Genomic DNA, 24,400 nt, shown 5'->3' with positions numbered 1-24,400 from the left:
ACAAATAGCTGATTTTCTGAAACTTTGAGCCTAGTTTAGAGTCTTGTGGGTTTGTTGTTGTTTTTGGAGGAAAGATAGAAGGGATTTCTTTTTGTATATGACTGATCCAAAAAATACTTCAAAAAAAAAATTAAACCCAGTAACTACAGCTCAGATAAAATTTCCTGGTTGTGCTAGGTGTGGTGATACACACCTTAAACTCCAATGCTTGAGGCAGAGGTAGTCAGATCTCTGTGAGTTTGAGGCCCACATGGTCTACAAAGCAAGCTCAAGGATAGCCAAGCTAGTATAGAAAAACCTTGTCTTGAAAACAAAGCAAAAACAAAAACAGAATACATTTTCCTGGCTAACAATATGTCTTGTTTACTTTATACACCACCGTGTCACTGTCTGTCTTTGGCTGGCTGGCTGGCTGGCTGGCTCTCTTTCTCTCTCTCTCTCTCTCTCTCTCACACACACACACACACACACACACACACACATACAATGTCTTGTGCTTGGGGTCAAGTCAGAATCTGAGTGTTCTTTCCCTGGACATTTTACCCTACAACTGGTACTCCTGGACTCTGCCCTATTCCATTACTGGCGTTAGTATGTATGTTTCTGTGGTGCGGGTAATGGACTCATTGCTGATTTTAAGTTAGTTTATTGTTGTTGGGGGAAGGTCTTTGTTTTGGGAGGTGTTTGTTTGTTTTCAAGGAGGCTCTCCTGTAGCCCAGACTGGCCTTGAACTCATTGTCTTCCTCACTTTTCTTCTGAGGACTGGAATTACAGGCTTGTGCCACAATACACTTGACTATTGATTTTTATTGTTATCAGTATTAGTAGTTCATAGGTGTGTTTGTGTGTGTGCATTTGTGTGTGTACCTGTGTGTGTTCATGCATGTGTGTATGCATGTCAGTGAGTTCATACATATGCATGTATGTATATGAGTATAGTACAGCAGATTAAAATCTTCCATTTTGGAGGGAAGCTCTTTAAGACACAGGATGTTAGAAAAGAGGCAAAACAACAGGATGTTCTAAAGAGAGTTGAAATAGTTCATCCTGTAGGAAAGCTTCTTAAGCTCAGGAAGTAAACAAAGGCTTCAGGAAGTCCCTAAAACTGACCAGATGCCTAGACTCCTTTTCCTCAAGCATACATAAGCTACAAGCATATATAAGCTATAAAAGCTACAGAGAGACTTTCAGACCCTCTGAGCATCCTGGAAGAAGCTGGACCCTGCTAAGCTACTTACAGAGGACACTCACCAACCTGTTGAGATGCTTGCAGTCTGGGCTGTGAGCTCTAGGTTTCCAATTTTGTGTTGGGGTAAGCTTTGGTGATGCAGCTGTTTTTTAGTTCCTCACCCATATCCCTGTAAGCAACCCCAATAAAACTCATTGGTTCACCAAATTTGATTTTGATTGTATCCTAATTTGGTCTGTCATTGGCTCCCTATCCAAAGTTAGTAGTATTAGGTTGGCAGTAGTAGGTTAGTCCATGTTTTTCTAGGAATAATGTTACTTAACAGCATGCCATAGCAGCCACATGGACATCTGAGGCTGAGTTTAAAGGAGAGGAGATGATTTGGTAGTGGAAATTTCAAAATAGCTGTGTTGCTAGTTCTGTTAATATAAAGATAATCCTCTGAAACGTGGAAACCTCAATGGAGAAAATGCCTCAAGAGTGAGCTGTAAATTACATGATTTCCTTGTTTTTAATTGGCAAGTAGTATTCCAATGTGTAAATGTACTATTATTTCTGTATCCATTCCTCTTCTGAGGGACATCTGGATTGTTTCCAGATTCTGGCTATTACAAATAAAGCTGCTACAAATATTTTGAGTAAATTTTTCCTTGTTGTATACTTGCACATATTTTGCATATATGCCTAGGAGTGGTATAGCTGGATCTTAAGGTAGCACTATTCCTAATTTTCTAAGAAAGTGCCAAATTGATTTCCAAAGTGGTTGTACAAGGTTCCGTTCCCACTAGCAATGGAGGAGAGTCCCTCTTTCTCCACATCCTCTCCAGCAAAAATCATCCTGAGTGAGGTGACCCAGAACCAGGAAGACACACATGGTATATACTCACTTATAAGTGGATATTAGTCATGTAATATAGAATAAACATGACTAAAATCTATACTCCTAAAAAAGCTAAACGAGGACCCTAGGGTAGTTGTTCAATCCTCACTCAGAAAGCAAATGGGATAGACATCATAATTGGGAGAAAACAGGGAACAGGACAGGAACCTACCACAAAGGACCCTGAAAGACTCTACCCAGCAGGGTATGGAAGCAGATGCTGAGACTCATAGACAAACTTTGGGCAGAGTGCAGGGAATCTTATGAAAGGAGGCGATAGAAAGACCTGGAGGGGGTAGGAGCTCCACAAGGAGACCAACAGAACCAAAAAATCTGGGCCCAGAGGTCTTTGGAAAGACCGATACTCCATCCAAGGGCCATGCATGGAGATAACCTAGAACCCTTGCTCAGATATAGCCCATGGGAGCTTAGTATCCAAGTGGGTTCCCTAGTAAGAGGAGCAGGGACTGTCTCTGACATGAACTCACTGGCAGGCTCTTTGATCACCTCCCCCTGGGGGGAGCATAGCTGTACCAGGCCACAGAGGAAGACAATGCAGCTAGTCCTGATGAAACCTGATAGGCTAGGGTCAGATGGAAGGGAAGGAGGACCTCCCCTAACAGTGAGGTAGGGAAGGGGCATGGGAGAAGAGGGAGGGAGGATGGGATTGGGAGGGGATGAGGGAGGGGGCTACAGCTGGGATACAAAATGAATAAATTGTAATAATCAAAAACTAAATAAAAAAGAAAAAATTTATGAATGTTTTAAATTATCATTTATTACAATTTATACAATTTAAGAAAAAAAATTTTAAAAGCCAAAAAAAAAAAAAGCTGTAGAAGGCAGGTGTGGTGGATGGCACACACCTGTGATCCTGGCACTTAGGGAGGCAGAGGCAGGTGGTTCTCTGAGTGTTTGAGGCTGGTCTGGTCTACAAAACAAGTCCAGGACAGCCAAGGCTACTCAGAGAAACCTGTCTTGAGGAGGTCAAGTGGAGTAAGCTAGTAAGCAGGATTTCTCCTTGGCTCCTGCATCAGCTCTTGCCTATAATAACAGACATTAGAGATGAAACTTCCTGGGGAGACACAGCATACACATCTACTCAACCCAGATGGGAAGCCCAAGATACAACGAAGTACAAAGTTCAGCTTGGTGAACCATGAGTTTTATTGGGGTTTACTTACAAGAATATGGGTGAGGTGTAACTTTACAGGATCAGAAATTACTCAAAGACAGCTGTGTCACCAAAGCCCATTCCAGCATGGATGACTGCTCACAAAGCTGGGAACCTGGAACACACTGCACAGCCTGAAGGTAGTTCAACATGGTGGAGAGTGTACTTTCCTGTGTCTTGCTGGTCCAGACTTCTTCCAGCTGGTCCAGTCTCAGAGCCTTCTTTGAAACTCAGTTTGTCTGAGAGTTTTCTTTAAAGCCCAGCTTCCTTCTTCTGAGAGGAACTCTTAGCTTTTATTGTTTACTCTGATGGAGAAGGACCCAATTAATCTGGTCAGTTTAAGGGACTTCTTGAAGGTATTTTGAGTTGTTTACCTTCTTGCTTCAAGAGTTTCCCTATAGGATAAAATGATTCAAACAGGAGGAAAGTATTACACACAACACCAGGTTTGAACACACACACACACACACCATGGTTTGAATTCCTGAGCTGAGTTCCTTCAATGATAATCAGTGTTGTTGAAATGTAATCCAAATTAACTCTTTCCTCACCCACTTGCTTTTGATAATGGTGTTACATCACAGTAATAATCATACTAAGACTATAGCATACCAGATTCTGGCTGCTTTGGGCTAGTTAAGAACTGGAAACAAAGCAGAGCAGAAATATTTTTAAAACAAACCAGTCTTGGGGCTGTATGGAACTTAGTGGTTTGTTGGTATAATGTTCTTTTGAAATGTATATACCTTACCCTTGTTCATTCAAATGCTGATTTCTCCCCCCCATCCGCCCGTTTCAATTCGATATTGCACTGTGATACTTATTCTAAGCATCCTGTCTCAACTGTGTGTAAACAGGCCAAAATAAAGCAACTAGCCACAATGTAGAGCAAGGGGAGGAGCCAGAGGACAGGAAATGAGAGGGAGGAGAGAGGGCTAGGCAGAGCTGAGAGAGAAGAGCTGGAGGAGAGATCTTGGAATGATATGGAGAGATGGACTGGATCTAATATATCACTAAAAGCAAGTATAATGTGGGAAATCTAAATGTTAGGAAACTATGAGGGCTTGGAGGTTTGGGATGGAGTAACTATTGCCCAGCATTGTGTTCTAGGTTAACTAAATAAACCCAGTCTCTGTGTGGTGATTTGGTTATACAGCTGTTTAGGATTAACAGCAAACATTACTAAAAGATAATTATTAGTAAATATTAATCATCATTTACAACAGTGGTTAAAGAGCACTTGCTGCTCTTCCAGAAGACCTAGATAAAGTTCACACCCCCCATGTCAGGCTGCTTACTACCACCTACCTATAGCTTCAGTTCCAAAGTGTAATGAGTACAATGTGAGACCCCAATTAAAACTGAAGTTCCATTTGAGACCCCACTACAGTGTGACATAGGATCTGAGCTTATGCCAAGACAGGCTTCAGTCTCTTGTTAAAAAATAAATAAATATGGAGTGTTATGCTCAGTCCATGAGACCCCACAAAGACCACCAGGAATAGACTCCAGGGCAAATACATGAGGGTTTATTTAATACTAGCTCAAGCCTGGGTTGCAGCAACCTCCTCAGTGAAGAGGAGGACTGCAGTGGCGCTGTCTAGGAGAACAAGGTTTTTAAAGGGAAAAATCACATGTGGTGGGTTACATGCCTTGGCAGTACATGATTGGGTAAGGGAAATTGACTTTTGAAATAAATGGTTTACTTTAGGTGCCAAGACCATACACAGTTCTAGCCTGGCCATCTGGGTTGGTTTCCTAGCAACTGTATCTCTAGTGGGCAGGAAAAGAATGCAGTAAAGCTAGTTCCTCTCCCCAGGTGGCTGAACATGTCTCTACCTGGCTGGCCTTTGTTCAGGCTTGTTCTTTAAACTTTAAACCAATACTCCAAAATATTATTTAATTCTTTGGTCTCTCAGAAGAAGGCCTAAGTTCCCATTTCCCAGAATAGATCAGCATTTACTGGAAAAACCACAAAAAAATGGGCAGCTAATCAAAGGATGCCTGACCCTCTGCCGGACCATCTGGCAGGAAAATAAGGTTGCTTAACTGTCAGGTTAGAAATAGCCTGTTTTATGATAATGATTGCTGACCAGTCCAAAAGTTGCCCAAGTTTTAAATGCCCCAATTATACTAACGATTACCTAACCCACCCTGAAATTCCATCTGAGTACCTACAAAAGAAGCATTTGAGCTCAATTCATTCAACATTTTGCTTTGCATAGGCGAAGTCCCCAGTGCACTGGACTTCTGCAGAATGTTTGTATACTATTTGAGTCTGTGGTGTTTTCTTCTGCAAGTTCTGGATCCTAACAATAGTAAAAATGCTTCTTAGACATTTAAAAATAGCTTAGTCAGAAACCCTGCTACACCTACGGCTGCACCTGATAACCAGAACCCAGTGACATCACTCACTCAAGACAGCCAGACACAGTCCTAGAACCCTATGACACCCACTTGACAGTATATAAGCAGCGACCAAAAGCAATGCTCTACAAACCACCTTGATCTCCCCTGCAGCTGCAGAGTCTCCTCCAGTATCCTGCTGCTAGAATCAGAGACTTCGTTTAGAGACTGGACCTTACTTTCAACTAAGATATGTCATTGCACAGGTGAACAACCTTTAGAGTGTGAACTTTGTGTGATGACCTTCAGCATAATAAAATGTAACTTTTGTTATACTAACTACAAGGAATTCCATGCCTTTTTCTTGAAAGGATCTGTATGGGCTCAGGATCCCAAGACCAAATTCTCAGAACATAGGAAATTTATTTGCCCCAGAGGGACAAAAGACAGGAAATAAGACACAAAAACAGGAGATAGAGGTCTAGGGAGAAGGGAAAAGGAATAAGAGACGGGGGCAGAAGTGTTTGTCCTGGTGGGAAGACAAAGAATTGCCTCTGGATAGAAAGTAGACAGCCATTACCCATTGGCAAATGGGGAAAGGTCATGTTAGGATAAGATGTTTACTTTTAAGTGGGTATGTTAATTAGGTGAGCCAAAGGGGGTGTTAATTGCTTGATTTCAATACTTTGATAGCTGAATATTGGTAGTAAGCCTCAGGAGGAGAAAGTGGCCAAATAAGGGAATAGACCTTAGTGGCTAACTTCAGGAATGTAATCTTTACAGCTTTTAGCAAGGCAAAGGGAACTGAGAAGAGCAAAGCCTGTCAGAGCCATGTTTGCCATGTTCAGGCTGGCTAGAGTCTCTTCACTTCTGACCTGTGTGGAAACATTCACATATGTGATGCTTATAAACAGAACAGGCACATACAGATCAGTCACACACACACACACAAAAAAAAAAAAAAAAAATCTTATTTTTAAAAATGAAGTCTTGGGCTCTGCCCTGCAAACAATCAATGCAGATGCTGAGACTTAAGGGGAACCTTTGGATAGAGTGCAGGGAAGCTTAGGAAAGAAGTGGGAAACAGTAAGATCTGGAGAGGACAGGAACTCCACAAGGAGAACAACAGAACCAAAAAATCTGAGCACAGGGGTCTTTCCTGAGACTCATACTCCAACCAAGGACTATGTATGGAGATAACCTAAGACCCCTGCACAGATGTAGCCCATGGCAGTTTAGTATCCAAGTGGGTTCCATTGTAATAGGAACAGGGACTGACTCTGACATGAACTGATTGGCCTGCTCTTTAATTACTCCCCCTGAGGGGGAAGCAGCATTACCAGGCCACAGAAGAAGACACTGCAGCCACTCCTGATGAGACCTAATTGACTAGGATCAGAAGGAAGGAAAAGAAGACCTCCCCTATCAGTGGACTTGGGGAGGGGCATGCATGCAGAGGGTGGAGGAAGGGAGGGATTGGGACAGGAGGAGGGAGGGAACCACAGGGAAGATACAAAGTGAATAAAGTGTAATTAATAAAGAATTTTTTTAAAAAAATAAAGTCTTGGCCAGAAATGGTGGCAAATGGCTTTAATTTGAGCACTGGGGTAGCAGAGGCAGATGGATTGCTGTGAGTTTGAGACTAGGTTGAATCACACAGAGAGTTCCAGGCCAAGCAGAGCTGTATATTAAGATTCTGTTTCTGAGGGGGGGGGGGAAGCTTTCCAGAAAAGGAGTGAGTTGAAAGTTGTGTATAACTCAGTGGTTGTAAAATACATTAACCCCTTTTAAAGAGAGGCCCAACAAGCCAGGTGTGGTAGTGCATGACAAATCCTAGAACTTTGAAGGCAGAGGCAGGCAGATCTTTGTGAATTTGAAGCCAGCATGATCTACAAAGTGAGTTCCAGGGCTGCATAGTGAGACCCTGTCAGAGAGAAAAAGAGAGAGAACAATTTTCACTGGGACAATAAGAAAGAGAGCATCTCAGAAAACAGCCAGACAGCACCCATCTCTGATCTCTGGCTCAAAGGTGGAAAGGGTGAACCTTTCTGTTGAGAAAGGGACTCCCTAGTTAAACAGAGCTACAACCTTGAAAAATTCATGTTTCCCCAGTATTCAGACTACTCAGCTGCCCCAATGCTCAAAGGTTGCTACAGTCATGATCTAAGAGGATCAAGGGACCTGCTCTAGATGGTACCAGACACATAATACTGGTTTTGCAAACATGTAGACTGTAAGTAATGAAGCTCATCACCAGCTTTTGAAAGATAGCTTGGTAGTCCAGGCAATGGATAGTAGTAGGATGAGAGTCCCTCCAGGCAGCCTTTGAGAGAATCACAGGGGTTTTTGTTTGTTAGATTTATTTATTATTTATGGAGTCTTCTGCTTGCATGCCAGAAGAGGGCACCAGATCTCATTATAAATAGTTATGAGCCACCATATGGTTACATATGGGAATTGAACTCGGGACCTTTGGAAGAACAGCCAGTGTTCTTAACCTCTCAGCCATCCCTCCAGCACAATCACATGGTTTCTAATTCAAGAAACAGGTCCCTGTGTCTGAAAAAGATGGCTCAGTGGTTAAGAGTACTTGTTGCTCTTGCAGAAGACCTAGGTTTAGTTCCTAGCACTCACATGGTGTTTCATAACTATCCATCATTCCAGTTCCAGGGAATAAAATACCTTCTGATCTCGATGTCCTGTTATTGTTAGCATATAGGCACCCTGCTTCTGGGTTGCTAAGTAACCTATGATGTCATGATGTGTCGCCCACCAGATGTGTGGCAGGCTCAGTTTTCAGCTGTACATGTACAAGCTATAAAAGAACCAACCTGCCACTTTGTCTCTTTCTTACTCTCTTCTCTTCCTCTCTCCACCTCAATTTCTTTCCTGGGGGACCCACACCAAGTCTCTCTCTCCTTTTCTTCTCTATATCTCCACCTCCATCCAATAAATCTCTTTCATATAATATCTGTTGTGTGTGTGTCATCATTTTTAAATAAATACTAACCCTTATGACCTCTTAAGGCCTCAGGCACTGAAGGTTGCATGTATATACATGCAGACAAAACTCTCATATACATTAAATAAAATAAATACATCCAAAAAAAAGGGACTATAAGTACTGTTAAAAAAGAAAGAAGCCAGAACTGAAGGCTACTATTATTGGGAAGTAGTTTGTTGTATTGGTCACCAGGCTTTAAAGCCAAAGTCTAGAGCCCCAAATGCTATAGAGTTGAAGCTTTCAGACATTTTGTCTCCCATACAGCTCTACATACATTTTAATTGGATGTTTTTAACTACTAGGTAGTAATGGCTAGAATGAGAAGAGAGGACTTATAGGAGAGACGTAGTTTACATGTCCACAGGGAGGTATGGGTGTTCTGAGTTACACTGCTGGAAGATTGATCTAAGAAATGAGAGGGACTACAGGATGAATTTAGGCTTCTTGACAGCAAGGGGATCAGTCTCTCAAGGACTGAACTCTGACAACTTCCTAGAAACTTTTTTTATTGTTACACTAATGGCACTTTTAGCAAGTCAATTTCCTCATACCAAAACCTAGTATCTGAACTAGATGTTATCTTGAAAGACCCATTACCTAAGCAATTATCAGCCATATGAAACTTTCTCTGGTTTGCCAGACTTATCTCTGGACTAAATTATGCAAAGGATCCGAGAAGCCTTCAATAGAACAACCCCATAAAAAGCTCAGGTAACAATCACTGACAAAAGGCTACTTCAAAGCTTAGGTGCCATCATTCCAGATTCATGCCAGATACAACGGTTCTGGCTGAAATTCTGTTACAGGAGGGCACTCACCAATCTACATGTACATTCGTAAACACTGACTAAGCCACAATGCTCTTTTGCAATTTTCTTCCTCGTAGCCCTTGGGAGACTCCTCCTCCTACCACAAGAGGGCTGTGTGTTGTGCCCTAAGGGTGAAGGCCCCAAGATGTTGGAGATGGCATGGACATAGTACATGGTATGTCTGCTGAGAAAAGACACAGGCAGTAAAGGGAGACAGTGTGAGAAAGGGGTTATCTGGCTGCAAAGAGTAAGGCCTTAGGTGTAGGGGCTGCCCAGGATCACTGAAGCTCAATCAAACCACTGGAGTATGCTGGACATGATAGCTACAAGATTTTTTCTTGTCCGGTTCCAGCCTCACTCTGGTTCACTGCTCCAGTGCTTTCTCCTATTCCTCCTTTTGGGATGTTAATATTCACTACCCAACAACTGGGAGGTAAAAGCAAAATGATCAAATGTTCAATTTAGAAAGAGCCATATCTAACAAATAGTACTATCAAGTCCTCTTACTTGAGGACTTGTTATTCATCATGAGGACAGAAAGCTGGAGGTCTACCTAGGCTATCCAAGACACCATCAAAAACAAGACTGCTCACAGTGGCCATGGCACAAGCCTTTAATCCCATCATTCAGGAGGCAAGAACAGAGGGATCTTTAAATATGATGTCACTCTGTTTACATAGAGAGGGCCAGGACAAGACAGTGAAACCCTGTCTAAAATAGTAGATAGATAGATAGATAGATAGATTAGAACCATGACCCTAGAGGACATGTGTCAAAAATTTCTATGTTTCAAGGAAACCAGAAAGGTAGCAAAGGTGGTTCCACAAAGATTCAATGAATGAATCTGAAATAAAACAAAAGGTTGGATGTAAGGATACAGAACTAATTCATGTGATGTGCTGGGCAGAACTCATTTGCAACCCAACTGTTTCAAGTAAGTCAATTTCTGCCAGAATAGTGTATGGCCTTTAACTGAGAGAACCGGGCCTGACCCCCTTCCCAAAAGTCACCAGTCCCAGGAACTAGGCCATAAGTCACCAATTCCAGGAAGAAGACAATAAAATTTTCTACCCAAGGAATAGTTTGGAGGTAACCACAAGAATGGGAAGGTATCTTATCTCAGGGTGGGGCATCTGTGCTGGGCAGTCCGCCCACCTGGTAGTAGAACTCTCACGGCACAGAAATTCCTAACCTTCCTGAGGTCTATAGATAGCTTGCTCAATGATAGTTGTTAACCACAAACACTTTGCCCTTGCTGAATGTTACCCAATTGTGTAACTGTTAAGCTGTAATTTCCCAAACTCACTGTAACCCTTTAAAAACCCTCCTCCCCTTGAGCTCTACACTCTACAGCACTGCCTTAATGACAGTGTGGGCCCAAGTTCGAGCATTTGTTTTGGAATCAGCTCCTTCATGGTCTTTGGGGTCGGCGAGACATGAGCGTAACACAACCACAGATAACGGGGGGAGGGGAGATTGCGATGTTTAAGTATTCAGGTGTCTCAAAATGAGTTTGGTAAATGACACTAGGAAACTAGAGGACTCCAGGTCATCTTTCTGCTGTATCGTCAATTTTTCTGTTCGTTTTCTCTTAAAATGTCTCCCACACATATACATCCAACTGTCTCTTTTTATTGCCATCTTTCTCTCAGTTTTTGAAATTTATCAGTCCATCTTAATTTATCTCTAATTTCCGTCTTTTCCTCCTGCTTACCTTTGTACTCGGATGGGTCCCAAGAGTCTCGATGTCTTACTTTCCTAACCCAACCCTTTCTGCTTCCTCTCACTATTTTTTTATTTTTGACATGATCTCAGGTCCTAATTCTGACTTTAATGAATGAAACCCACCCTTTCATTCAGAACTATACCTCTGTGTGCGTTCACTGATATTCGCTGTCTCTCTTCGCATCGAGTCTTCGCCCTCACAATTTTCGGGCAGCTCTCCTCCTCCTCTGTGTGCGGGTATCTCTGCCTTCCTCCATAGCTATCTCTGGTATTTGTGTCCCTGTTCCCTCCCCATGCTCTCACCACAGAATCGAACTGCCTTTCCTAAATCAGGTAGTCCGGTCGTTACCTAGGATACCACCAGTCTTGTCCCCTGGTTACCATGGAACCACGCTCAAACCCATCCACCGCGCAAAAGTACAAAAGTCTGATGGTGCGGCACTTGCACACACGGAGGCGCTCCCCGACTACGACTCCCAGAAAGCATCTAGCTGAATCCTTTGCCCAACAGCTCAGGCGGTAGCGGAGGGGACGACCCTCCGGACCAGGGTTGCCATGGAGACGGAGAGTCTGATGGCGTCCTTAGTGAGAGCGGTGATTGGTGCAGAACCCTGCAAATCCCTGGGAAGGCCCGTAGTGAATTGACAAAAATGTGGTGGGGGGCATGCGCTGTCTTGCAAGGCGGTGCTGCCATCCGTTGCCCCCTGAGAGGATTGTGCACGTCGACAGGGCCCTGATGCCTGGATTCGAGACAGGCAGAGTGGGAAGAAACGGCCAGGAGTGCGACCTGATCCTTGCGACTAGAGCAATCTCCTGGGGACGGGAAGAAGGGTACAAAGGGAGGCAAAGGTGGGGGAAGGGCAGGAGGGCTTGAAGCTGCGCGCGGAGCAGTCTGGGAAATGTAGTCTAGTATGAATGAAGCGAACGGGAATGTGCGCGTTTAGGAGCGTGCAGCTATCCTCGAACCACTGAAGAAAGGATGGGAGTCCCTTCACTGGGAAGCCTTGGATAGAGGAGTGGGTTCTGGGAGGCAAACCCGTAGCGCTGGCAGGGGCCTGGAACTCCCTGCCGGCCAGCCCTATGCTGGCGTCATCGTTGCCATGGCGACCGGACACTCTACTTGCTTAGTGGTTGTTCCAAGTTACTCTCTAGGTTTGTTGACTTGGCACTCTGAGGAAAGGAGGTGTAATCCATAGACATCAAGCTAACTCTTGATGTCACCCCAATACTAAATTCAGATTTTCACAAAGTCCCAGATGCAGAAAGTATCTGGGGAGGAGAAATCAGCCCTATTTGCAGGTCAGAAACTGCAGTTCACATAGGCACAGAGAAATCAGTCTCTTGGCCCTTCTTTGCAGACTGTTAGTCCAGTGATTTGGAGGCCTTTGAGGGTCCTCAGAATTTCCCCCATTAACTCCCAACCCCAACTAAATCAGAGAGCTGAAGAAATGGATCATTGCTAGATATAATAAATTAGCTTCTAGTGTTGGAGAGAAGTGGAAAGATGTTTGCCTGAGAGAAGTTGAGATGGGGGATCAAGTGGAGCAGGGCAGTCCTTCTGGGGTGACTACATTGGGAGGGGAATGGTGGGGTGTGAGAGAAGGGCCAAGTCTGAGACTGGGTAGAAAACATTAAGGGACTGTTAATTGGGAGTCTGGGAGGAGCCAGCAGTGGTATACTGATGCCCAGATGCAAGTAGTGAGGCAGCTGCTGGGATGAGGCCGCTGCTAAAGGAATAGGATTTAGGGAAGAGAAATGTCTCTAAGCCTAAGGAGCAACATGTATTTGGAACACGGTAAGCTACCAGACACTTATAGGCCCAGCTGGAGAGGTCAGCAAAGCAAGTGGTTCAGAGTTCCCGCTGGTCTCTGGGTTGTGGCTGACCTGTCAGTGCCTGTTCCCTCACATGTCCTCTGCATGGAGAAGGTCCCAGGATCAAACAATACAGCATACAGTAGGCACTCAGTAAGCATTCATTGCCCCCATCTGTCACCATTCCAGATGCCTCATACTATTCTTTCCCTAGGGGCAGACATTGGCCTCAAAGACCTGATCTGGCACTCCTGATGAGACCCACTGTGCTGGACTCCCCAGGCCGTGCACCCCCAGAAAATGAGCCCGTCCTGGTGAAGCTGGAGGATGCTGAGGAGGAGGGAGAGGACACTCTGTGGGACCCAGGCCCTGAGGCTGCGCGTCTGCGCTTTCGTTGCTTCCATTATGAGAAGGCAATAGGTCCTCAGGAAGCTCTGGCCCAGCTCCGAGAGCTGTGTTACCAGTGGCTACGCCCAGAGGTACACTCCAAGGAACAGATGCTAGAACTCTTGGTGTTGGAGCAGTTCCTAGGTGCACTGCCTCCTGAGATCCAGGCTCGTGTGCAAGGGAAGTGGCCAGGCAGCCCTGAAGAGGCTGCTGCCTTGGTTGACAGACTTCAATGGGAGCTGGATGGACCTCGGAAATGGGTGAGTCAGTAGCTGGGTGGAAGGTCAGGGCTAGAGCACCATCAAGGTTTGCCTCACTCTGGGAATGCCATGTCCAGGCATGGCATTGGTCCTTGGTCATACAGCAGTGTCTACCTATAACAGGAATCCTTTGTGAAGCTGCTCAGGACAGGAGCCCATACCTGCATTACCTGTCATCCCCTAAGCTACATGAGACAACCATCTGTGCCAGCAAACAGTCCTTTTGTTTTCTGCTCAGGTTCAAGAAAGGGAAAAAGGGAAGCTTAGGACTTAGAAGGACCTAGTCAGTATGGGTTGACCAGGAGGTCCTACAGTGGAGTGGGTTCCCTAGACCATGGTTTGTTCCTAGTCCCATTCTCTCCTTGGTCTGTGCATCTCCCTAGGTCACAGTCCAGGTGCAGGGCAAAGAGGTTCTATCAGAAAAGATGGAACCCTCCAGCTTCCAGCCTATTAAGCTTCAGGCTCCAGAGCCTCCGGCTGAGACTCCCCCTGGGGCCATGCAAGAATTGCTGCTGGACCTTCAAATGAAAGAGGAGACAGAAGTGATGGAGAATTCAGGTGAGAGCAGGCAAAGAGGACAGGGCTTGAAGCCTAGTTGGGCAAGACTGATTACACTCCACTGCGCCAGAGCCTGCTAGATGAAATAGTTTCAGTGTGCCTCTGCCCTTCCTTTCCCCCATATCCCTGACCACCACAGCTCCGTTTCCACAGATTTCCACAAGCATCATGGGACAGACTGTCTTGGGACCCACAGAGATACAGATTACAAACCAGTGCTTGTCTCATCTGTCTGCCTTTCAGAAAACCCTATTTGACGCTATTCCTACTGGGCCCTCAGCCATCCTGCCTTGTCCTTCCCAGCTTTGAGATTGTGCCCCATATCTCCCTCAGGTCTGGAACCCAGCACCTAGCACCATTAAGAAGGGTGGGAAATTTCTTGTGGTGCCTAACCCCTCTTTTTCTCCCCAGAGCTCCTGGAGTCTGGGCTTCTTCCTGCTGCCCAAGACGCTGCAGCCACCCTCCTACTTAAGAAGGCCCAGGTGGGCCCTACACAGAATGTGAGTGACCTTCTGCCCTATAATGGGTGGGTGTCAGATAGGTCCTCTGAGCCCAGCCAGGCAAAGTCCAACAGTGACCACTGTGGTTTCAGGGCCATGAGACAGCACTGGACCAGACCTCTCCTCACAGCAACACTGAGCCTGATGTGTCCCCATGGAGCGAGGACCCTGTGGCCCTGTGGCATGAGGAAATAGGGGGCATCTTTTCACCAGGTTAGTGAATGGACTCAATGGGATTGAGCCCTCCTCATCTTCCACTACATTCATGAACCCTTATCCCTACCCTAGTCCAGTCTCAGCAATTGACTGCTTTAGCATTCTGTGCCACTCAGCCTTTGGCTCTTCCTGACTTTGCCCTGTGTCATAATACCTTCTGGAAAACATTTTCCACAACCCCTCCCAGTCATGGCATTCTGCATGGAATCCAGACTCTGCTTGGATACTAGAGCAGGGATGTTGGGATCTGGCAAAGACAGCTTAATAGTAAACAAGGCACAAGTAGTTCTGACACAGCACAGGCAACTGCTGAGGACAGAGGTGGACCCGCCCAGTCACCCTGGCTCTGCTCTTTCTTGATTTACTTCCTTATTCAGGTGTATCACCCTGTGAGTTCTGGGATGAGAAGTAAAACTCTGAGTGGTTTACAGATCTGAAACACACTTTTCTAGCCCTTGTTAGTTTATTCTTCCATACTAGGTATGGAATTCAGGAATTGTGCATGCCAGGCAAGCATACTATCACTGAGCCACACCCGTGCTTCCCACTGATTATGGACAAGAATTCTATACTGAGCCATACTACCTCCAGCCTCTCACTGGTGGATTCTAGGCATTAGTCCCACCACTGAGCCTCGCCTTAGCTCCTCCTAGGCAGTTTTTCCTCTGAGCTATACCCCAGTCCCAGACTGTTCTGTTGGACTCATCTGCAAGATTTTTTTTTCTTTTTAACTACTACTGTTGATGAATCTTCTCTATCTGAAATTCATATATTTTATTAGTAGGAAATTTTTTATAGATGGTTGTGAGCAACCATGAGGTTGCTGGGAATTGAACACAGGACCTCTGGAAGAGCAGCCAGTGCTCCTACCCTCTGAGCCCGGAAAGTTTCTCTCGAACATGATGTGATGGTGTAAACCAAGGCTCTTGCCTCTGGGATGGTCCTTTAATGTCATCACTCTCATTTTCCACCCTCTTTGTTTGTGTGTGAGTCTGAGCAGGTGTATGTGTGTACATACGTAGAGTTCAGATGACAGATGGCAGGAGTCACTTTTGTCTTTCCGTCATGTGGATACTCAGGATACAACTCAGGCCGTCAGCCTTGGCAGCACACTGAGGCAGAAAAGAGCATCCAGCACAAGTGCCTACTGCCTCAGCATTCACCTGTCTTGACCACTACTACCTCGGCCTTCACCTGTCTTGACCAGCCTTGCTCGTGTTGGGCAGGGGCCACTTTGCAGTGCTTGGGCCTGCTTCCCTTCTCCTCCACAGTGCCAGTCTCTCAGCTCTGTTGCAGGCATACTGGCAGTAGTGCTTCAGGACCCTTGGCTGCTTCCTCCTCCAGCAGTTCTTGCTGTAAGCACCATACCTCTTGCTTTCAAGCATCAATTCATCTTCACCTCCATGACCCCTGTCATGTCCTTAACTGCTTGCCTCATCCTCCAACTGTGCCTTTTGTAGTTGCCAGAGTTTTGGTTATTGGAGGAGGGTCCTGTTTAGTGTTGAGACAGGGTCTACTATATCCTAGGCTGGCCTGAAACTCAATATGTAGCTGAGCTTGATCTCGAACAACTAATCCTCATGCTTCTACTTCCCACATGCTGAAGATTATAGGAACAGAATACCTCTCCTGGTTTATGCAGTGTTGTGGATAGAACGAAGGGCTTCATGCATGCCACAAGCATTTTGCCAGCTGACACACATCCCCAGCCCTGTTAGTTATTTGGTGGTGGTAGTGGTGATAGTGGTGATAGTGTCTGAACCCTGGGCTTTTGCACATGCTAACTCTACTATTAGAACTCTACTCCCAGAGATCCTTTTAGTGATTCATTATGATACTATTTTAAATGTTAATGCCATGCCAGGGACAGCACTGGAAGGCTAGTGACATGCAGATACAAATGAATCCAATAAAAAACACAAGGCAGAAATAGTTTGATACACTGTAGTACATCAGCAAGCAAGACGGTAAAGAGAACCTGTCTCCAAAGAGCCATTCTACAGGGCTGCTTTGGGTAGCAGTGAGTGTTCATGTGCAAGTCAAGCAACATCTCAGTGTCCTAGAGCTTTGAAATAACTGCATTTGGGATGGATCCTGGCTAACAACAGCCTAGCCTAGAGACAATCATGGTTTGTTTTATCCTGAGTAAGAAATGGCTCAACAGGACCACCCATCTTAAACCATTTTGCAGCTAGGGCTTGCCCTACATAGTTAGCAGGTAATAGTCCTGCTCATATGTAGAAGCTGCCTTGCCCTAAACCCAGCTGCCATGAGGCAAAAGCAAGCTTGTTTCACAAAGTTGAACCAGCTCAGAACAGTACCCAGAATTAATGCACTCACACGGTAGAAACTCTGAACAGTGTACAAAGAGTTCACAGTGCAGTGCCCCATCTGTGCCCAATAGCCAACATGACAAGATCTGTCCATGCCTTCCAGAAAGAATCTGGGTGCAAAGGAGCAGACAGAATATAATCATGTATAACAGTGTATTGGTCAGCCCAGACCACAAACAACAATTACTGCCAAAGCTGGATATGGGTCTATACACCTAACACTTGGGAGGCAGATGCAGATGGTAGGGAGAAGCTGGAGGTTTGCCATGTCATCAGGGCCAGCTTGGACTACAGTGTAAGATCCTGTCTCAAAAGTTAGGGCTAGCAAGATGACGCAAGCAGTGCTACTAAGCCTGACAACCTGAGTTTAATCTCTGGGACCCACATGGTGGAATGAGAAAATCACTTCCCACAGGTTGTCTTCTGACCTCCATATATGCATCATGACACGCATGTGGCCACATATACACATGCAACAAAAAAAAATTGGTTTTAATGTAAAAAGCAAGCCACTTGACAACACCTTTCTCAAGAGTTTTCCCTTTAGTTAAGCGACACATACCTGGACAGCCAGGTCATGCTCAGTAGCCTTTTATAAACACAAGTAGACCCAGTCTAGGATACATAGTAAAATGCTGTTTCAAAAGCACACAGCAAGCAAGAAATGGTGGCCCTGGAGAGGCAAAGGCTACCTGATCTAAAAAGCCAGCCTGATCTACATAGCAGGCTCTATGTAGCCAGGGCTACATAGTAAGATGTTTTTGTTTTAAGCCAAAAAACAAAAAGCAGAAAGATGAAAAGATTATTCTTTTGTTTTTTATGGGACTGGAGAAATAGCTCAGTGATTAAAAGTAAAGGTTTGATTTCAGAGGACTTAGGTTTGATTCCCAGCACTTACATAGTGGCTCAAAACCCAAAGGATCTGGCTGGCCATTACAGGCATTGTACACACATGGTACAAAGACATATATACAGTCAAAACATCCATACATATATAAAATAAAATAATTTTAAATAAGTTTTTTTATTGTTGTTTGGATTTTTTTTAAGTTTTTATGGTTTGGTTTGTTTGGGGTTTTTGTTGTTGTGGGGTTTTTTGTTTTGTTTGTTTGGTTGGTTTTTGGTTGATTGATTGTTTTTCTCTACGTATCCAGGGAGTCTTGATTCCATTCATATTCAAAGCTGACATCAAATTTATCTCAGTCTTTCTGCCTCAAACACCACAAGTACTGGGATTATAGGCATGTACCACCATGCACTGGCCAGAAAAGTTTAAAAAGAAGAAAATGTTTCAGGGGCTAGAGAAATCACTCCTCAGATAAGAGGACACAGTCCTTCTGCAGAGAATCCAGATTGGGTTCCTAGCACCCAGGTCAGGCAACTTGCAACCCCCTGTAACTCCAGTTCCAAGAGCCCTGATGCTTTCTTCTGAGCTCTGAGGTCACTGCACTCACAAGCATATAAACATACACATATGTACATAATTTAAAATAAAAATGCTGGGACACAGTGCTATACACTTTTAATCTCAGTTCAGGTGCATGGAAGCAGGAAGAGCACTGTAAATTCAAGGCTAGACTTGCTTACATAATGAGTTCCAGGCTAGCCAGAACTATACAGACCCTGTCTCAAATAAAAAGTGTTTTAAAATTAACAGCCCTTGAGCTGGAAAGTGTGGGTGCCTCACAACCAACTCTAACTTCAATTCTGGCGGCCTAGCACCTTCCTTGGCCTCCTCTGGCACCAGGCATGTGGTACACAGTCATACATGTAAGCAAAACATATTTTTGAGACCAGGTTTCTCTGGGTAGCCTTGGCTATCCTAGACTCATTTGTAGACCAAGCTGGCCAGGAACTCACAGAGATTCGCCTGCTTCTGCCTCACAGGATGCTGGGATTACAGGAGTGTGCCATCATGCCTGGCTTAAAATTTTTTTTCTTAAAAAGTTTTATTTATTTATTATGTATACAATGTTGTGCCTGCATGCCAGAAGAGGGTACCAGATCTCATTATAGATGGTTGAGAACTACCATGTAGTTGCTGGGAATTGAACTCAGGACCTCTGGAATTGCAGCTGGTGCTCTTAACCTCTGAGCCATCTCTCTAGCCCCTTAAAAAAAATTTTTTAATGAGCAATCCAGGCATAGTGACACACATCGTTAGTCCCAGCAATTGAAGGCAGAGGCAAACTCTGCGAGTTTGAGGACAGCTGGTCTGCAGAGTGAGTCTCAAAACAGCCAGGGATAGATAGTGAGACTGTCTCAAAAACAAACAAACAAGTAAATAAATAAATATGAACAATCCTTGCTTGGTGAGGTGACTCACCAGAAACCCCCATGATAAAAAGAAAAGACCAAACTCTGTAGGTTGTCCTCTGACCTACACAAGTGCACTACAGCATAAGCACACGCACAACAATAAATAATAGTTTTTAACTATATCTTTTAAGAAAAAAAAAGGGGGGGGGGAGCTGGAGAGATGACTCAGTGGTTAAGAGCACTGGCTGCTCTTCCAGAGGTCCTGAGTTCAATTCCCAGCAACCACATGGTGGCTCACAACCATCTATAATGAGATCTGGTGCCCTCTTCTGGCATGCATTGTATAGATAATAAACAAATAAATTTTTAAAAGAAAAAAACAATAAACAGTAGGTTTTAAACATATACTTTAAGAAAAAAAATTGGGGCTAGAAAGAGAGGGAGCTCAGTGGTTAAGAGTGTTTACTACTTTTCAAACCCTTATTAGAAGGTTCACAGTGTCCTGTAACTCCAGTTCCAGGGGATCTGGCTTTCTAGGGCACCTGCATACACATGGTGACACAAATTCATGCAATTACACATACATACACTTAATAGTTACAAAAAAAAAGTTCTCGTGAATGCCCAAATGACCTTAGTCCTGTTTTCATGCCATATGGTTGGCAAAGAATAGGGATCGCCACAGATCTTCAGACAGTTCTATGGGCTCCTGGCTCACTGTGATCAATCCTCTGTCCCCAGCTCTTGCGCATGGCTTTCCATTACATCCTGGAAAGCCCTGCTCATTAGTCATTAACACAAGAGGAACACAACTACTAAACAGGAGTACCTGAAAGTGCAATTCCTGGGACAGTGGGGAATACTGCTGTTTTAGTTTCTGTGGGGTTGTTTTGGTTTTGTTTTAAAAACAATAGCTCATGTAACCCAGCTGGCCTTGAACTTGATTTGTAACAGATAACAACTTTGAAATCCTATCTCCATCCCCCAGATTCTGAGATTGAAAGTACTTACCATCCATGCCCAGTTCATTTGCTATATTGATTGAATTTTCCAACACACCCTGTGTTGTGCCAGCAATACACACAAACACTTAAAGATTATGAAAGTGGGGCTGGAAAGATGGCTCTGCGGCTAAGAGTACTGGCTCTCTTCCAGAGGACCAGGAGTTCAATTCCCAGCACCCACATTACAGCTCACAACCGTCTGTAATTCCAGTTCCAGGAGATCTGACACTCTCACAGACAGACATGCAGACTACAGATAAAACACCAATGTACATATTTTTTTTTTAAATTATAGAAGCAGGATTAGAGCTTAGCAGTTAAAAGCACACTGACTTCTCATGCAATTCCCAGAATCCACATGTCAGCATCTCCAGTGCAAGGAAATCCAACCTCCTCTTAAGGTCTCAACAGGCACTGAAGCCACAATGGTCGCAGATGGTGCAGAGACATACATGCAGCCAAAAACACTTATACATGGAAAAAAAAAAACATAAAAAAGAAAAGAATGTGAAAACAGAGTGGGAGATGTGGCTCAATGATAGAATATTTGCCTCCCACATGAAGCCTCCTGGGTTCAAGTCCCACCTCTGGAAAAATAAATAACAAGAATCTCAGACACAATGTGTCAATTCGGCCCCTGTGAATTTTTCTAAGCAGGGACTGGCATATTCTATGGAGTTTAAACAGTCAGATACGTTTTTTTATCTTGGTCACACTGTTGCTTTACTGAAGCTCTGTAGTAAATTAGCCCCTTAGTCTCTGGAGAGTTGTTAGGTCTGTTTTTGATTCTGGTTTCTTTTGGTGCATTCTAATTTATCTTACTTCCCTTTGATGCCTCATGGATTTTCTGTCACCCATTTTGTCTCCAACCCCAGTTGTCTTGATGGACAGCTCATTCCCTGATAAACCTCTTACACTGGAAGCTCACTCTGTAGTCCTTCGTGCCTGAGGCTTGCACCTTTGAAGGCTCACTCTGTAGCAAGGACATACTTCTAGTTGGACAGCTCCCATGTTGAGCATATTTAGCCCCTGTTCATCTCATCACCAACCCCAAAGCCTACATCAGAATCCCCTTGCCTGGGTCATCTCGAGTGTGGCAAGTCTAAACCCAAGACATAAGAACTACATTCCCACACCCACTGCTTCCTGTTGAAATCACCTCTGGCTTTTGTTGAATCCACATTCTTTCCATTTTCTAAGACCCTCATTGGCAAAACAGGGCCCCACTGTCACCCCAGAAAGAGGTGTTTTTCACACCAATGATTTAAGTCAAATCAGGAAAGCCTTTACACATACCTTAGTGTTTTCTTCACTCAGGACCTTGCCCACCTCGGGAAAACCTGTTCAGATAGAACTGCCACAATCCTGTCTGTCTCACTGCCCAGTTCCAGGCCTGTAGTTCAGTCTCCCAGAGTTCCGGGGGTAGGACAGAAAGGCAGAGTCTCATAAGGGAATGGGTCCCCTTGTACAGGATTTACGCTGCAGATGGACAGCACTGCCACAGAGCCAGATGCGGTGAGCCCCCACCTCCAGGTCCCCTGGGATCTGGACATGGCTAGCCTCTCTGGACAGATGCAGTCCCCTACCCGAGAAGGTGGCTTCGCCCATGCCCTCCTACTCCACAGCGACCAGAGAGGTGAACAGGAGCCTGCCTTCGAGGACCCCTGCCCCGGTATGGGTCCAGCTTTGGTAGCGACTCACTGGCATGCCCCAAGGGGCCGGAGTCGGGGCCGCCCTAGCACAGGGACCAGAGGGATTCAAGGCGGCCGCTGCGACTTGTGTGGCAAGGTGTTCAGCCAGCGAAGCAATCTGCTGCGGCACCAGAAGATCCATACAGGTGAGCGACCATTTGTGTGTGTCGAGTGTGGCCGTAGCTTCAGCCGCAGCTCTCACCTGCTGCGCCACCAGCTCACGCATACTGAGGAGCGGCCTTTTGTGTGCTGCGACTGTGGCCAGCGCTTCATGCGCAGCGCGCGCCTGGAGGAGCACCGGCGCGTGCACACGGGTGAGCAGCCATTCCTCTGCATGGAGTGCGGCCAGAGCTTTTGACAGCGTTCCAACTTACTGCAGCACCAGCGCATTCACGGTGACCCGTCGTCGGGTCCAAGGCCACCCACCCTGTCCCTCCCAGGAACCCCCGAGCCCCCGGGCCCCTTCCAGTGCAGTGAGTGTTGTGAAAGCTTCCCACGACGCGCCGTGCTGCTTGAGCACCACGGGGACAAGTCCTTTGGTTGCGTGGAGTGCAGAGGGCACTTCCGGCGCCGCTCTGTACTGCTGCAGCACCGGCGCGTGCACAGCGTCGAACGGCCCTTCGCCTGTGCCGACTGCGGCCAGAGCTTCCGGCAGCGCTCCAACCTCACCCAGCACCGGCGCATCCACACCGGCGAGCGGCCCTTCGCCTGTGCCGAGTGTGGGAAGTCCTTCTGCCAGCGGCCCACACTCACGCAGCACCTACGCGTGCACACGGGCGAGAAGCCCTTCGCCTGCCCCGAGTGCGGCCAGCGCTTCAGCCAGCGACTCAAGCTCACGCGCCACCAGAGGAGCCATACAAGCGAGAAGCCCTACCACTGCTCTGAGTGCGGCCTCGGCTTCACGCAGGTGTCCCGGCTCACCGAGCATCAGCGCATCCACACCGGTGAGCGGCCCTTCGCCTGCTCCGAGTGCGGCCAGAGCTTCCGGCAGCATGCAAACCTTACCCAACACCGGCGCATCCACACGGGCGAGCGGCCCTACGAGTGCCCCGAGTGTGGCAAGGCCTTCCGCCAGCGGCCCACGCTCACACAGCACCTGCGCACTCACCGGCCTGAAAAGCCCTTCGCTTGCCAGGACTGTGGCCGCCGCTTCCACCAGAGCACCAAGCTCATCCAGCACCAACGCGTGCACAGCACCGAGTAGATCAAAACATCTCACTGGATTGTTGTGAGGCTGGCGTATTGGGCCCACCTAGAGTCTGGTCTTCAGTAGGGGCTCAATAAATAGATGTTGCCTCCCCAACTGTCCGGTTCCTCTGCTGTTTCCCTGCTGGCATAGCCTCTGCACACACGGCCTCCTGGCAGGCTATGCACCCCTTTCCACAATAGCACAACCACACTTTAGCATTACAGCACTGCTTTCCTGTGGGATATATTCTGGCTTACACAGAGGAGGTGCCCAGCTGCCAGAGCCCGCCAGCAGAGCCGAACAGTTCCTGAGTGGGAAGTGAGGACTGAATTAAAGCAAGTCACACTACACAAAGGATCAGTTCGAGAGGGCTGTCAGTAAGCCTGCAGCGTGAGTTTATTCCATAATTCCTTTTTCACAGGCAAAGCAGAAACAAGCCACATCAATACAAAAGAAGTTCGTGGAACTGCCAAGCTTTTCTAAAACTATTTCCCTATAGCAGATATGGTCCAAAGTCACACAAACAAGTTTTAAGGAACTTGGCGAAACTTTTCTCTGAAGGCCAGGGTAAAAACATGTTTTCCAATAAAAAACAAGGCAGCTTGACAAACAAGCAGCTCTCCACACCCAGCTTCAGATGGGACAGAGTAGCCACTCACAAAGGAGGAAAGGGTTCTCTGTATCTGCCATGGTAATTATTCAGAGTCTAATCAAGACAGAGGTCCACCAACTACATAACTGATGGGTGACTGAAAAAGGTAATTCAGCTGGGTATGTTGGTACACACCTACAATCCCAGCACTCAGGAGGATGAGACAGGAGGATTGCAGAAGGTTTGAGTCCAATCTGGGCTTCACCATAGCTGATATTTAAAAAAGCATACACTTAGTGGCATATACCTGTGACCCCAGCAGTTGGGAGGCAGAGGCAAGAGTAATGCCGTTAAGTTCAACAGGCAAGCCTACACAAGTTCCTGGACAGTAAGAGTTACATAGTAAGAAACTATTAAAAAAAAAAGCCAAAATACAAATGTGGTGGTATGATGTCACAGACTTGTAATCATT

General features: G+C 45.8%; 1 protein-coding gene and 1 long non-coding RNA gene across 2 annotated transcripts; one reads left to right on the top strand and one right to left on the bottom strand.

Annotated features, from left to right (window-relative positions):
- Positions 1–3,212: 3,212 nt before the first annotated feature.
- LOC132654692 (uncharacterized) lies at positions 3,213–11,659 on the bottom strand. The gene is made up of 2 exons (XR_009592374.1): positions 11,271–11,659; positions 3,213–3,638 (listed from the first exon to the last, which is right to left on the bottom strand). It is a non-coding gene; the product is annotated as an uncharacterized LOC132654692 (long non-coding RNA).
- Positions 11,650–24,078, top strand: Mzf1 (myeloid zinc finger 1). The gene is given in 6 exon segments (XM_021659837.2): positions 11,650–11,958; positions 13,154–13,586; positions 13,970–14,144; positions 14,556–14,644; positions 14,737–14,857; positions 21,928–24,078. Coding segments are annotated over 6 exon segments (2,409 nt in total). The 5' UTR covers positions 11,650–11,791; the 3' UTR covers positions 23,352–24,078.
- Positions 24,079–24,400: the final 322 nt, after the last annotated feature.

Source organism: Meriones unguiculatus, chromosome 6 (assembly GCF_030254825.1).
Source record: "Meriones unguiculatus strain TT.TT164.6M chromosome 6, Bangor_MerUng_6.1, whole genome shotgun sequence".
NCBI lineage: Eukaryota > Metazoa > Chordata > Mammalia > Rodentia > Muridae > Meriones > Meriones unguiculatus.
The sequence above is the reverse complement of the archived record's forward strand: the minus strand, read 5'-3'. Positions and strand labels throughout refer to the sequence as shown.